This window comes from Xenopus tropicalis, chromosome 10, assembly GCF_000004195.4.
Source record: "Xenopus tropicalis strain Nigerian chromosome 10, UCB_Xtro_10.0, whole genome shotgun sequence".
NCBI classification, from domain to species: Eukaryota; Metazoa; Chordata; class Amphibia; order Anura; family Pipidae; genus Xenopus; species Xenopus tropicalis.
Genome location: NC_030686.2, coordinates 1,270,960 through 1,287,427, shown reverse-complemented (window position 1 = coordinate 1,287,427; position 16,468 = coordinate 1,270,960). Strand labels below are relative to the sequence as shown.

The 16,468-nt window shown below is 53.4% G+C and overlaps 2 protein-coding genes across 4 annotated transcripts in view; both read left to right on the top strand.

Annotated features, from left to right (window-relative positions):
- The window catches only part of sox18 (SRY-box 18), a gene marked incomplete at its 3' end in the record, with an annotated part of 354,190 nt that overhangs the window by 99,056 nt on the left and 238,666 nt on the right, over positions 1-16,468 (top strand).
- The window catches only part of LOC116407971 (uridine-cytidine kinase 1 like 1), a 33,198-nt gene that overhangs the window by 7,782 nt on the left and 8,948 nt on the right, over positions 1-16,468 (top strand). For 2 of the 3 annotated variants that reach the window (XM_031894538.1, XM_031894536.1), the window contains exons 4-8: positions 75-245; positions 4,806-4,877; positions 4,989-5,178; positions 5,287-5,348; positions 16,079-16,098. In XM_031894538.1, coding sequence (XP_031750398.1) covers positions 75-245; positions 4,806-4,877; positions 4,989-5,178; positions 5,287-5,348; positions 16,079-16,098 — 515 coding nt within the window. Of the gene's footprint in view, positions 1-74; positions 246-4,805; positions 4,878-4,988; positions 5,179-5,286; positions 5,349-7,307; positions 7,325-16,078; positions 16,099-16,468 lie in introns of all 3 variants that reach the window. The other variant, XM_031894537.1, reaches the window with a different exon arrangement.

Below are 16,468 nucleotides of genomic sequence, written 5' to 3'. Positions count from 1 at the left end.
CTGGTAATGCCCCTGCACTGCGGGAGTTGCCATACAGGGTACAGGGCTGACGAGGGGTCCCCCTAATCCCACAGGTACTGACCCAGGAGCAGCAGGAACAGGCGGCCCGCAATGACTTCAACTTTGACCACCCTGACGCCTTTGACTTTGAGCTGATCATTAGCACCCTGGGCAAACTGAAGCAGGGCAAGAGCGTCAAGATCCCCACCTACGACTTCACCACCCACAGCCGACACAAAGAGTGGGTGAGTGTAATGGGGGGGGGCAGGGGCAGCAGTGAGGTGGGGGTGTATATATACCCTCCCTATATACAGTCTATATACACTATATACACCTCTCCATATACAGTCTATATACGCTATATACCCCTCTCCATATACAGTCTATATACGCTATATACCCTTCTCCATATGCAGTCTATATACGCTATATACCCCTCCCCATATACAGTCTATATACACTATATACCCCTCCCCGTATACAGTCTATATACACTATATACCCTTCTCCATATACAGTCTATATACACTATATACCCCTCCCCGTATACAGTCTATATACACTATATACCCCTCTCCATATACAGTCTATATACACTATATACCCCTCCCCATATGCAGTCTATATACACTATATACCCCTCCCCATATATAGTCTATATACCCCTCTCCATATACAGTCTATATACACTATATACCCCTCTCCATATGCAGTCTATATACACTATATACCCCTCCCCATATATAGTCTATATACACTATATACCCCTCTCCATATACAGTCTATATGCACTATATACCCCTCTCCATATACAGTCTATATACACTATATACCCTTCTCCATATACAGTCTATATACACTATATACCCTTCTCCATATACAGTCTATATACACTATATACCCTTCTCCATATACAGTCTATATACACTATATACCCTTCTCCATATACAGTCTATAACGTATAGCAAATGTGCAAGTGGTTGAACCCCTGGGTAATAGTGACCATAATGTTATTTCATTTGATGTTTGGTGCAGGAAACAAATTTACACGGGGGCAACAAAGACACTGAATTTTAGGAAGGCAAATTTTAGCTCCTTAAGGGCAGCGCTTCAGGGCATAGATTGGGGCATTATGTTTTCTGATAAAAATACAGAGCAGAAATGGTTGTCATTTAAAATGATATTAAATCATTACTGTTCTCAATTCATTCCATTAATAAGAAAAAGTAGAAGTGTTAAGAATCACCCCATGTGGCTTAACTCTGAGGTAAAGAAGTTAATAGGGAAAAAAAGGAAAGCTTTTAAGAAATATAAGTCAGAGGGGACAGTAGCTGCGTTTAATGAATATAAACACTATAACAAGTGTGTAAAACAGCAATCCGGAAGGCAAAGATAGAAAATGAGGAGCGCATCGCGGCCGAGGCCAAGACTAACCCCAAAAAGTTTTTTAAGTATATTAATAGTAAAAAGATGCAGGTTGAGGGTGTGGCCCCATTGAGTTATAATAACAATATGGTTACAGCGGGTACAGAAAAGGCAGATGTGCTTAACCAGTTCTTTTCTTCTGTGTATACAGTAGGGGGAGCCAGTGGGACAAGTCTCACCCAATAGCTTCACTGTTGCCTCAGCTCCAACTACACAGTGGTTGGCACAGGATATGGTGCTTAAAGGGTTACACACGATAAATGTAAACAAGGCACCTGGGCCAGATGGAATACACCCTCAGGTACTGAGAGAGCTAGGGGCAGAATTGCAGTGGCCCTTGTTTCTGATATTCTCAGACTCTCTTTCATCAGGTATGGTACCTAGGGATTGGAAGAAGGCGAATGTCACTCCCATATTTAAAAAGGGAATAAGATCTCAGCCTGGCAATTATAGGCCTGTAAGTTTGACATCCGTGGTGGGCAAGTTATTTGAAGGCTTGTTAAGGGATCACATTCAAAATTATGTAGTGGAGAATGGCATTATGAGCAGTAATCAGCATGGCTTTATGAAGGACAGGTCATGTCAGACCAATTTAATTGCTTTTTATGATGAGGTAAGTAAGAAGCTGGACAGTGGGGATGCAGTAGATATAATCTATTTGGATTTTGCCAAAGCATTTGATACCGTTCCCCACAAACGACTGCTTTCTAAGCTAAGGTCTATTGGTCTTAGTGAAGTCGTTTGCACATGGATAGAAAACTGGCTACAGGATCGGGTACAGAGGGTGGTTGTTAATGGCACATTCTCTACTTGGAGTAAGGTTCTCAGTGGGGTCCCTCAGGGTTCTGTACTGGGTCCACTTTTGTTTAATTTGTTCATAAATGACTTAGGGGAGGGTATTATGGGTAATGTATCAGTGTTTGCAGATGACACAAAACTCTGCAGACCAGTCAATTCTATCCAGGATGTGACATCCCTGCAGCAGGATCTTGACCAACTGGCAATCTGGGCAGCTAAGTGGCAGATGAGATTTAATGTGGATAAATGTAAGGTCATGCACCTGGGATGTAAAAATATGCAAGCCCCGTATAACCTTAATGGGACTGCACTAGGCAAATCCATAATGGAGAAGGATCTTGGAGTCCTTGTAGATAATAAACTTGGCTGTAGCAAGCAATGCCAGGCAGCAGCTGCAAGGGCAAACAAGGTTCTGAGCTGTATTAAAAGGGGTATAGATTCACGGGAGGAGGGGGTTATTCTTCCCCTTTACAGAGCGCTGGTAAGGCCCCATCTAGAATATGCTGTTCAGTTTTGGTCTCCAGTGCTCAAACGGGACATTATTGAGCTAGAGAGGGTCCAGAGAAGGGCAACTAAGCTGGTAAAGGGTATGGAAAGTCTCGGTTATGAAGAAAGACTGGCCAAGTTGGGTCTGTTTACACTGGAGAAGAGGCGCTTAAGAGGTGACATGATAACTATGTATAAATATATAAGGGGATCATATAATAACCTCTCTAATGTTTTATTTACCAGTAGGTCCTTCCAACGGACACGAGGGCACCCACTCCGTTTAGAAGAAGGGAGGTTCCATTTAAATATTCGGAAAGGATTTTTTACAGTGAGAGCTGTGAAGTTGTGGGGTCCCCCTCCCCGAATCAGTCGTACTGGCTGATACATTATATAGCTTTAAGAAGGGGCTGGATGGATTCTTAGCAAGTGAGGGAATACACGGTTATGGGAGATAGCTCTCAGTACAAGTTGATACAGGGACTGGTCCGATTGCCATCTTGGAGTCAGGAAGGAATTTTTTCCCCTCTGAGGCAAATTAGAGAGGCTTCAGATGGGGTTTTTTGCCTTCCTCTGGATCAACTTGTAGTTAGGCAGGTTAGGTATAGGCATTATGGTTGAACTTGATGGACGTATGTCTTTTTTCAACCCAACTTACTATGTTACTATGTTACTATGTTACTATATACACTATATACCCCTCTCCATATACAGTCTATATACACTATATACCCCTCCCCATATACAGTCTATATACACTATATACCCCTCTCCATATACAGTCTATATACACTATATACCCTTCTCCATATACAGTCTATATACACTATATACCCCTCCCCATATACAGTCTATATACACTATATACACCTCTCCATATACAGTCTATATACACTATATACCCCTCTCCATATACAGTCTATATACACTATATACCCCTCTCCATATACAGTCTATATACACTATATACCCTTCTCCATATACAGTCTATATACACTATATACCCCTCCCCATATACAGTCTATATACACTATATACCCCTCTCCATATACAGTCTATATACACTATATACCCCTCTCCATATACAGTCTATATACACTATATACCCCTCCCCATATACAGTCTATATACACTATATACCCCTCTCCATATACAGTCTATATACACTATATACCCCTCCCCATATACAGTCTATATACACTATATACACCTCTCCATATACAGTCTATATACACTATATACCCCTCCCCATATGCAGTCTATATACACCATATACCCCTCCCCATATACAGTCTATATACACTATATACCCCTCCCCATATGCAGTCTATATACACCATATACCCCTCCCCATATACAGTCTATATACACTGTATACCCCTCCCCATATACAGTCTATATACACTATATACCCCTCCCCATATGCAGTCTATATACACTATATACCCCTCCCCATATATAGTCTATATACACTATATACCCCTCTCCATATACAGTCTATATACACTATATACCCCTCTCCATATACAGTCTATATACACTATATACCCCTCCCCATATGCAGTCTATATACACTATATAGCCCTCCCCATATGCAGTCTATATACACCATATACCCCTCCCCATATGCAGTCTATATACACCATATACCCCTCCCCATATGCAGTCTATATACACCATATACCCCTCACTATAGGAAGCTGATCAGTAATTCAGTCACGTTACATGGCAGCATAGAGACCAGTGCAGTCTGTACCAGAATAATCAGCCCTGTAGCATCAGCTCCTGACAGATGTGACATCACTTCCTCCTTGATGATTCCCCCGACCCCTAAGCTCAGCTTCTCAGCCGCAGCCCAGAGCCCACTGAGCATGTGCAGTGCCACTGACACTCCCAACAAATCCAAGATGGTTGCCCCCCCTGAGCACAACTTTGCCTAAGGCCTCGATCATTACTGTTAAAGGTGCAGAAATTCCGTATATAAAACACAGCCCAGCTTTAATTGTTCTTAGGGTTTGCTTCCCCTTTAATAGCGATGATAACTTGAGCAGAAGTTGTTACTTGATCAAATAACCAAAATGGTTCTTCTCGCCCAGAAAACCTTGTATGGAGCCAACGTGATCATATTTGAAGGCATCATGGCGTTTGCACATACGGAGCTTCTGAAGGTAAGGGGTTAATGAGCGATGGGCGTGGCACCATCATGTGACTGCTAACTGCCTTCCCATAAGGCTTTGGGCTCCTTCCTATTGGGCTGACGGCTCTTGCCTGCCCCACAGCTGCTGGACATGAAGATCTTTGTAGACACCGACTCCGACATCCGATTGGTGCGTCGCTTGCGGCGAGACATCTCCGAGAGGGGCCGAGACATCGAGGGGGTGCTGAAGCAGTACCACGCCTTCGTCAAGCCCGCCTTCGACCAGTACATCCAGCCCACCATGCGTCTGGCAGATATAGTGGTTCCCAGAGGTACCCAACTGCCCCTGGGGGGGGGGGAATGTTTGGGGTACATTGCCGCGTCCCTTACTGACCCCCCAATAATCCCTCTGTGACTCTCTTTATTCTGCCCCAATTCAGGGAGTGGAAATGCAGTGGCGATTGACCTGATAGTGCAACACGTGCACAGCCAGCTGGAGGAGGTAGGTACTGGGGTAGAACGGGGAGGGGTATTACAGGGACACGGGGGTATTGCCAGGAGATACCAACTTAGTCCTGTCCCTCATACGTAGGGTTAAAGGAGACATATCATATAAGACTGCAGGGCTGTGATTGGCTCTCCCCCTCCTACTGTGCTTCTGGCAGGGACCGTTAGGACACGCCCACCCCTCATTTGAAACCCAGACAGGGACCTGAGAGGATCTATAGATTTCAGCACAGGATGCCCGGGAGAGAGCTGTGTCCCCTCTGGCCTATAGAGTTCAGCACAGGATGCCCCAGAGAGAGCAGTGCCCCCCACTGGCCTATAGAGTTCAGCACAGGATGCCCTAGAAAGAACTGTGTTCCCCACTGGCCTATAGAGTTCAGCACAGGATGCCCAGGAGAGAACTGTGTTCCCCACTGGCCTATAGAGTCCAGCACAAGATGCCATTTTGAGAGCTGTGTCCCCTCTGGCCTATAGAGTCCAGCACAAGATGCCATTTTGAGAGCTGTGTCCCCTCTGGCCTATAGAGTCCAGCACAAGATGCCATTTTGAGAGCTGTGTCCCCTCTGGCCTATAGAGTTCAGCACAGGATGCCCAGGAGAGAACTGTGTTCCCCACTGGCCTATAGAGTTCAGCACAGGATGATGCCCCAGAGAGAGCAGTGCCCCCCACTGGCCTATAGAGTTCAGCACAGGATGCCCCAGAGAGAGCAGTGCCCCCCAGTGGCCTATAGAGTTCAGAAGAGGATGCCCCAGAGAGAGCAGTGCCCCCCAGTGGCCTATAGAGTTGAGCACAGGATGATGCCCCAGAGAGAGTAATGCCCCCCAGTGGCCTATAGAGGTCAGAAGAGGATGCCCCAGAGAGAGCAGTGGCCTATAGAGTTCAGCACAGGATGATGCCCCAGAGAGAGCAGTGCCCCCCAGTTGCCTATAGAGTTCAGCACAGGATGATGCCCCAGAGAGAGCAGTGGCCTATAGAGTTCAGCACAGGATGCCCCAGAGAGAGCAGTGCCCCCCAGTTGCCTATAGAGTTCAGCACAGGATGCCCCAGAGAGAGCAGTGCCCCCTAGTGGCCTATAGAGTTCAGCACAGGATGCCCCAGAGAGAGCAGTGGCCTATAGAGTTCAGCACAGGATGCCCCAGAGAGAACTGTGTTCCCCAGTGGCCTATAGAGTTCAGCACAGGATGCCCCAGAGAGAGCAGTGCCCCCCAGTGGCCTATAGAGTTCAGCACAGGATGATGCCCCAGAGAGAGCAGTGCCCCCCAGTGGCCTATAGAGTTCAGCACAGGATGCCCCAGAGAGAACTGTGTTCCCCAGTGGCCTATAGAGTTCAGAAGAGGATGCCCCAGAGAGAGCAGTGCCCCCCAGTGGCCTATAGAGTTGAGCACAGGATGATGCCCCAGAGAGAGCAGTGCCCCCCAGTGGCCTATAGAGTCGAGCACAGGATGATGCCCCAGAGAGAGCAGTGCCCCCCAGTGGCCTATAGAGTTCAGAAGAGGATGCCCCAGAGAGAGCAGTGCCCCCCAGTGGCCTATAGAGTTGAGCACAGGATGATGCCCCAGAGAGAGCAGTGCCCCCCAGTGGCCTATAGAGTTCAGCACAGGATGATGCCCCAGAGAGAGCAGTGCCCCCCAGTGGCCTATAGAGTTCAGAACAGGATGCCCCAGAGAGAGCAGTGCCCCCCAGTTGCCTATAGAGTTGAGCACAGGATGATGCCCCAGAGAGAGCAGTGGCCTATAGAGTCGAGCACAGGATGATGCCCCAGAGAGAGCAGTGGCCTATAGAGTTCAGAAGAGGATGCCCCAGAGAGAGCAGTGCCCCCCAGTGACCTATAGAGTTCAGCACAGGATGATGCCCCAGAGAGAGCAGTGCCCCCCAGTGGCCTATAGAGTTCAGCACAGTGTGTGTATAGTGTTTGGGTTGCTCACACTGCCTCTGTCTGTCCCCATTGCTGCAGAGGGAGCTGAGTGTCAGGTAAGGCATCACCTTCCCCCAGTACCAGCACTGGATCCCAGTACCAAAGGGAATACCCAGCAGCACCCAGTGTTCCTGGGCACGAGTTCTATAGCCCCCCAGCTCTTGGTGACAGGGAGTCCCAGTGAGACGAGCCCTAGCTTCCTCCCCTTTATTAATTTCCCTGCTCTTCTCTGTACCTTTCTCACTTTCTGTTTGGTTCAGTAACGGGAACGTCCCAGTGTTGGATTTACATCTTGGTACAGAACCAGCACACGGAATTGCTCTGTCACAGGGTGGTCCCATGTTTATTGGGTCTGACCGGCTGCGTTTGGGGGCGTGTCCCTGCATTAGGTGCCCCCCCACTCAGTATAGAACTGCCTCCATCTTGTCCTACTGCCTCCATCTTGCCCTACTGTCTCCATCTTGCCCTACTGTCTCCATCTTGCCCTACTGTCTTCATCTTGTCCCAATGTCCCCATCTTGCCCCACTGTCTCCATCTTGCCCCACTGTCTCCATCTTGCCCCACTGTCCCCATCTTGCCCCACTGTCCCCATCTTGCCCCACTGTCCCCATCTTGCCCTACTGTCCCCATCTTGCCCTACTGTCCCCATCTTGCCCTACTGTCTCCATCTTGTCCTACTGTCTCCATCTTGTCCTACTGTCTCCATCTTGTCCTACTGTCCCCATCTTGCCCTACTGTCCCCATCTTGCCCTACTGTCCCCATCTTGCCCTACTGTCCCCATCTTGCCCTACTGTCTCCATCTTGTCCTACTGTCCCCATCTTGCCCTACTGTCCCCATCTTGCCCTACTGTCCCCATCTTGCCCTACTGTCCCCATCTTGCCCTACTCTCTCTATCTTGCCCTACTCTCTCTATCTTGCCCTACTCTCTCTATCTTGCCCTACTGTCTCTATCTTGCCCTACTGTCTCTATCTTGCCCTACTGTCTCTATCTTGCCCTACTGTCCTCCATCTTGCCCTACTGTCCCCATCTTGCCCTACTGTCCCCATCTTGCCCTACTGTCCCCATCTTGCCCTACTGTCCCCATCTTGCCCTACTGTCCCCATCTTGCCCTACTGTCCCATCTTGCCCTACTGTCCCCATCTTGCCCTACTGTCCCCATCTTGCCCTACTGTCCCCATCTTGCCCTATTGTCTCCATCTTGCCCTACTGTCTCCATCTTGCCCTACTGTCTCCATCTTGCCCTACTGTCTCCATCTTGCCCTACTGTCTCCATCTTGCCCTACTGTCTCCATCTTGCCCTACTGTCCCCATCTTGCCCTATTGTCTCCATCTTGCCCTACCTGTCTCCATCTTGTCCTACTGTCCCATCTTGCCCTACTGTCTCCATCTTGCCCTACTGTCCCCATCTTGCCCTATTGTCTCCATCTTGCCCTAATGTCTCCATCTTGCCCTACTGTCCCCATCTTGCCCTATTGTCTCCATCTTGCCCTATTGTCCCCATCTTGCCCTATTGTCTCCATCTTGCCCTACTGCCCCATCTTGCCCTATTGTCTCCATCTTGCACCTATTGTCTCCATTCTTGCCCCTACTGTCCCCATACTTGCCCCTATTGTCTCCATCTTGCCCTACTGTCTTCCATCTTGTCCTACTGTCTCCATCTTGTCCTACTGTCTCCATCTTGTCCTACTGTCCCCCATCTTGCCCCTACTGTCCCCATCTTGCCCTACTGTCCCCATCTTGCCCCTACTGTCCCCATCTTGCCCTACATGTCTCCATCTTGTCCCTACTGTCCCCATCTTGCCCTACTGTCCCCATCTTGCCCTACTGTCCCCATCTGCCCTACTGTCCCCATCTTGCCCTACTCTCTCCCTACTCTCCTCTTGCCCTACTCTCTCTATCTTGCCCTACTCTCTCTATCTTGCCCTACTCTCTCTATCTTGCCCTACTGTCTCCATCTTGCCCTACTGTCCCCATCTTGCCCTACTGTCCCCATCTTGCCCTACTGTCCCATCTGGCCCTACTCCCCATCTTGCCCTACTGTCCCCATCTTGCCCTACTGTCCCCATCTTGCCCTACTGTCCCCATCTTGCCCTACTGTCCCCATCTTGCCCTACTGTCCCCATCTTGCCCTACTGTCTCCATCTTGCCCTACTGTCCCCATCTTGCCCTATTGTCTCCATCTTGCCCTACTGTCTCCATCTTGCCCTACTGTCTCCATCTTGTACTACTGTCTCCATCTTGCCCTACTGTCTCCATCTTGCCCTACTGTCCCCATCTTGCCCTATTGTCTCCATCTTGCCCTACTGCCTTAGCCCTTATTGCCTCACACTTTGGCTGCTCTGGTCGGGCAGGGGTTAATGTTGCAGGGTGGGGCAGACGTAGCTGTGGTTGAATGCAGGAAACTGCCCACTCTTTCCTATCGCCCCCGTGTGTCACACAGGAAGCCCCCCCCCAGTAGAACCCGTCGGACACTGCTCCCCAAGCTGTTACTTTGGGTGAGAAACAGAGAGTGACTCCCACGGTTGTAGAGAATGTGGCCCCCGAGTGGGACCCCCCCCGTGTCTCACTGTCACTATCATTACACCCTGCCCCCCCCCCCCCCCGAGTGGGACCCCCCCCCCCCGTGTCTCACTGTCACTATCATTACACCCTGCTCCCCCCCCCCCCCGAGTGGGACCCCCCCCCGTGTCTCACTGTCACTATCATTACACCCTGCTCCCCCCCCGAGTGGGACCCCCCCGTGTCTCACTGTCACTATCATTACACCCTGCTCCCCCAGTGTCTCCCCCCCCCCGTGTCTCACTGTCACTATCATTCCCCCCAGTGTCTCCCCCCCCATGTCTCACTGTCACTATCATTCCCCCAGTGTCTCCCCCCCGTGTCTCACTGTCACTATCATTACAAACCCTGCCCCCCCAGTGTCTCCCCCCCCCGTGTCTCACTGTCACTATCATTCCCCCCAGTGTCTCCCCCCCCCCCGTGTCTCACTGTCACTATCATTCCCCCCAGTGTCTTCCCCCCCGTGTCTCACTGTCACTATCATTACACCCTGTCCCCCCCAGTGTCTCCCCCCCGTGTCTCACTGTCACTATCATTCCCCCCAGTGTCTCCCCCCCCGTGTCTCACTGTCACTATCATTCGCCCCCCCGTGTCTCACTGTCCCCCCCGTGTCTTTCCCCATCAACTGTCACTATCATTTCCCCCAGTGTCTCCCCCCCGTGTCTCACTGTCACTATCATTCCCCCCCAGTGTTTCCCCCCCCGTGTCTCACTGTCACTATCATTCCCCCCAGTGTTCCCCCCCCGTGTCTCACTGTCACTATCATTCCCCCCAGTGTCTCCCCCCCCGTGTCTCACTGTCACTATCATTTCCCCCCCCCCCCGTGTCTCACTGTCGCTATCATTCCCCCCAGTGTCTCCCCCCGTGTCTCACTGTCGCTATCATTCCCCCCAGTGTCTCCCCCCGTGTCTCACTGTCGCTATCATTCCCCCCAGTGTCTCCCCCCCCCCGTGTCTCACTGTCGCTATCATTCCCCCCAGTGTCTCCCCCCCCCCGTGTCTCACTGTCACTATCATTCCCCCCAGTGTCTCCCCCCCCCGTGTCTCACTGTCACTATCATTCCCCCCAGTGTCTCCCCCCCGTGTCTCACTGTCGGCTATCATTCCCCCAGTGTCTCCCCCCCCGTGTCTTACTGTCACTATCATTCCCCCCAGTGTCTCCCCCCCGTGTCTCCCCCCCGTGTCTCACTGTCACTATCATTCCCCCCAGTGTCTCCCCCCGTGTCTCACTGTCACTATCATTCCCCCCCAGTGTCTCCCCCCCGTGTCTCACTGTCACTATCATTCCCCCCAGTGTCTCCCCCCAGTGTCTCCCCCCCCGTGTCTCACTGTCACTATCATTCCCCCCAGTGTCTCCCCCCCGTGTCTCACTGTCACTATCATTCCCCCCAGTGTCTCCCCCCCGTGTCTCACTGTCACTATCATTCCCCCCAGTGTCTCCCCCCGTGTCTCACTGTCACTATCATTCCCCCCAGTGTCTCCCCCCCCCGTGTCTCACTGTCACTATCATTCCCCCCAGTGTCTCCCCCCCGTGTCTCACTGTCACTATCATTCCCCCAGTGTCTCCCCCCCGTGTCTCACTGTCACTATCATTACACCCTGCCCCCCCCCAGTGTCTCCCCCCACGTGTCTCACTGTCACTATCATTACACCCTGCCCCCCCCCCCCCCAGTGTCTCCCCCCCACGTGTCTCACTGTCACTATCATTACACCCTGCCCCCCCCCCCAGTGTCTCCCCCCCCCACGTGTCTCCCTGTCACTATCATTACACCCTGCCCCCCCCCCAGTGTCTCCCCCCCACGTGTCTTACTGTCACTATCATTCCCCCCAGTGTCTCCCCCCTGTGTCTCACTGTCACTATCATTCCCCCCAGTGTCTCCCCCCCCCCCAGTGTCTCACTGTCACTATCATTCCCCCCAGTGTCTCCCCCCCCCCCAGTGTCTCACTGTCACTATCATTCCCCCCAGTGTCTCCCCCCCCGTGTCTTACTGTCACTATCATTCCCCCCAGTGTCTCCCCCCCCCCCGTGTCTCACTGTCACTATCATTCCCCCCAGTGTCTCCCCCCCCGTGTCTCACTGTCACTATAATTCGCCCCCCCCGTGTCTCACTGTCACTATCATTCCCCCCAGTGTCTCCCCCCCCCGTGTCTCACTGTCACTATCATTCCCCCCAGTGTCTCCCCCCCGTGTCTCACTGTCACTATCATTCCCCCCAGTGTCTCCCCCCCCGTGTCTCACTGTCACTATCATTCCCCCCAGTGTCTCCCCCCCCCGTGTCTCACTGTCACTATCATTCCCCCCAGTGTCTCCCCCCCCGTGTCTCACTGTCACTATCATTCGCCCCCCCGTGTCTCACTGTCACTATCATTTCCCCCCAGTGTCCCCCCCGTGTCTCACTGTCACTATCATTACACCCTGCCCCCCCCAGTGTCTCCCCCCTACGTGTCTCACTGTCACTATCATTCCCCCCCAGTGTCTCCCCCCCCGTGTCTCACTGTCACTATCATTTCCCCCAGTGTCTCCCCCCCGTGTCTCACTGTCACTATCATTCCCCCCAGTGTTTCCCCCCCCGTGTCTCACTGTCACTATCATTCCCCCCCAGTGTTTCCCCCCCGTGTCTCACTGTCACTATCATTACACCCTGCCCCCCCCAGTGTCCTCCCCCCCCGTGTCTCACTGTCACTATCATTCCCCCCAGTGCCCCCCCTTGTCTCACTGTCACTATCATTCCCCCCAGTGCCCCCCCGTGTCTCACTGTCACTATCATTCCCCCAGTGTCTCCCCCCCCCCCCGTGTCTCACTGTCACTATCATTCCCCCCCCCTTGTCTCCCCCCCGTGTCTCACTGTCACTATCATTCCCCCCAGTGTCTCCCCCCCCCGTGTCTCACTGTCACTATCATTCCCCCCCCCCGTGTCTCACTGTCGCTATCATTCCCCCCAGTGTCTCCCCCCCCCGTGTCTCACTGTCGCTATCATTCCCCCCAGTGTCTCCCCCCCCCCCGTGTCTCACTGTCCGCTATCATTCCCCCAGTGTCTCCCCCCCCCCCGTGTCTCACTGTCGCTATCATTCCCCCAGTGTCTCCCCCCCCGTGTCTCACTGTCCCTATCATTCCCCCCAGTGTCTCCCCCCCGTGTCTTACTGTCACTATCATTCCCCCAGTGTCTCCCCCCCGTGTCTCCCCCCCCGTGTCTCACTGTCACTATCATTCCCCCCAGTGTCTCCCCCCCCGTGTCTCACTGTCACTATCATTCCCCCCAGTGTCTCCCCCCCCCGTGTTCTCACTGTCACTATCATTCCCCCCAGTGTCTCCCCCCCCCGTGTCTCACTGTCACTATCATTCCCCCCAGTGTCTCCCCCCGTGTCTCACTGTCACTATCATTCCCCCCAGTGTCTCCCCCCCGTGTCTCACTGTCACTATCATTCCCCCAGTGTCTCCCCCCAGTGTCTCCCCCCGTGTCTCACTGTCACTATCATTCCCCCAGTGTCTCCCCCCAGTGTCTCCCCCCCGTGTCTCACTGTCACTATCATTCCCCCCAGTGTCTCCCCCCCCCCGTGTCTCACTGTCACTATCATTCCCCCCAGTGTCTCCCCCCCCGTGTCTCACTGTCACTATCATTCCCCCCAGTGTCTCCCCCCCCCCGTGTCTCACTGTCACTATCATTCCCCCCAGTGTCTCCCCCCCCCCGTGTCTCACTGTCACTATCATTCCCCCCAGTGTCTCCCCCCCGTGTCTCACTGTCACTATCATTCCCCCCAGTGTCTCCCCCCCGTGTCTCACTGTCACTATCATTCCCCCCAGTGTCTCCCCCCAGTGTCTCCCCCCCGTGTCTCACTGTCACTATCATTCCCCCCAGTGTCTCCCCCAGTGTCTCCCCCCCGTGTCTCACTGTCACTATCATTCCCCCCAGTGTCCTCCCCCCCCCGTGTCTCACTGTCACTATCATTCCCCCCAGTGTCTCCCCCCGTGTCTCACTGTCACTATCATTCCCCCCAGTGTCTCCCCCCCCCCGTGTCTCACTGTCACTATCATTCCCCCAGTGTCTCCCCCCCGTGTCTCACTGTCACTATCATTCCCCCAGTGTCTCCCCCCCGTGTCTCACTGTCACTATCATTCCCCCCAGTGTCTCCCCCCGTGTCTCACTGTCACCATCATTCCCCCCAGTGTCTCCCCCCGTGTCTCACTGTCACTATCATTCCCCCCAGTGTCTCCCCCCCGTGTCTCACTGTCACTATCATTCCCCCAGTGTCTCCCCCCCCGTGTCTTACTGTCACTATCATTCCCCCCAGTGTCTCCCCCCCCCCGTGTCTCACTGTCACTATCATTCCCCCCAGTGTCTCCCCCCCGTGTCTCACTGTCACTATCATTCCCCCCCCCGTGTCTCACTGTCACTATCATTCCCCCAGTTCCCCCCCCCCGTGTCTCACTGTCACTATCATTCCCCCCAGTGTCTCCCCCCCCGTGTCTCACTGTCACTATCATTCCCCCCAGTGTCTCCCCCCCGTGTCTCACTGTCACTATCATTCCCCCCAGTGTCTCCCCCCCCCGTGTCTCACTGTCACTATCATTCCCCCCAGTGTCTCCCCCCCCGTGTCTCACTGTCACTATCATTCGCCCCCCCGTGTCTCACTGTCACTATCATTCCCCCCAGTGTCTCCCCCCCGTGTCTTACTGTCACTATCATTCCCCCCAGTGTCTCCCCCCGTGTCTTACTGTCACTATCATTCCCCCAGTGTCTCCCCCCGTGTCTCACTGTCACTATCATTACACCCTGCCCCCCCCCCCCAGTGTCTCCCCCCCACGTGTCTCACTGTCACTATCATTCCCCCCAGTGTCTCCCCCCGTGTCTCACTGTCACTATCATTACACCATGCCCCCCCCCAGTGTCTCCCCCCACGTGTCTCACTGTCACTATCATTACACCCTGCCCCCCCCCCCAGTGTCTCCCCCCCACGTGTCTCACTGTCACTATCATTACACCCTGCCCCCCCCCAGTGTCTCCCCCCCCACGTGTCTCCCTGTCACTATCATTACACCCTGCCCCCCCCCCAGTGTCTCCCCCCCCCGTGTCTCACTGTCACTATCATTCCCCCCAGTGTCTCCCCCCCGTGTCTTACTGTCACTATCATTCCCCCCAGTGTCTCCCCCCGTGTCTCACTGTCACTATCATTACACCCTGCCCCCCCCCCCCAGTGTCTCCCCCCGTGTCTCACTGTCACTATCATTACACCATGCCCCCCCCCCAGTGTCTCCCCCCACGTGTCTCACTGTCACTATCATTACACCCTGCCCCCCCCCCCAGTGTCTCCCCCCCACGTGTCTCACTGTCACTATCATTACACCCTGCCCCCCCCCAGTGTCTCCCCCCCCACGTGTCTCCCTGTCACTATCATTACACCCTGCCCCCCCCCCCAGTGTCTCCCCCCCACGTGTCTTACTGTCACTATCATTCCCCCCAGTGTCTCCCCCCTGTGTCTCCCTGTCACTATCATTACACCCTGCCCCCCCCCCCCCAGTGTCTCCCCCCTGTGTCTCCCTGTCACTATCATTACACCCTGCCCCCCCCCCCAGTGTCTCCCCCCCACGTGTCTCCCTGTCACTATCATTACACCCTGCCCCCCCCCCCAGTGTCTCCCCCCCACGTGTCTTACTGTCACTATCATTCCCCCCAGTGTCTCCCCCCTGTGTCTCACTGTCACTATCATTCCCCCCAGTGTCTCCCCCCTGTGTCTCACTGTCACTATCATTCCCCCCAGTGTCTCCCCCCCACGTGTCTCACTGTCACTATCATTATACCCTGCCCCCCCCAGTGTCTCCCCCTCCCCGTGTCTCACTGTCACTATCATTACACCCACCAACACCCATCTCTCCATTTTCCCCCCCAAATCTCTTCTTTATAACCACTCCTACATCTACCCATTAGCTCCGCCTCCTCTTCTGTCTTTATTAATCCTCAACCTATCTGTGCCCCTTACAGCCCCGCCTCCATCTCTCTGTCTAATGGCCCCGCCTCTATTTCTCTGCCTAATGGCCCCGCCTCCATCTCCCTGCCTAATGGCCCCGCCTCCCTCAATCCCTGACCCCCCAGTTACACCTCATCTCTCTCTCTCTCCATTCTATGACTGATTCTCCCATAATCCCCCTGTCTCTCTGCATCTTGAGTGTTACCATTGGCTCATTCTGTCTCTCCCATTCCCCCCCCACTGTATGTAACATGGTTTGCCCCAACATCCTGTTTCCTGGACAGAGGAAGCTCCGATGGGACATGTGAGACCTGCGTGTGTGTGTGTTGGTTGGTTCTCATCCAGCCGGGCCCTGATTGGCTGTGTGGGCCCCTGTGCTATGGGGGGAACCAGAGTAGGGCCAGTGAGCAGCCATATTGGGTGGGGGGGTAGCAGTTATGGGCAGGTTGGTTAGTGGGGGGGGTAGCAGTTATGGGCTGGTTGATTAGTAAGGAGGTAGCAGTTATGGGCTGGTTGGTAAGTAGGGGGGTAGCAGTTATGGGCTGGTTGGTAAGTAGGGGGGTAGCAGTTATGGGCTGGTTGGTTAGTGGGGGGGTAACTGTTATGGGCTGGTTGGTTAGTAGGGGGGTAGCAGTTATGGGCTGGTTGGTTAGTAGGGGGGTAGCAGTTATGGG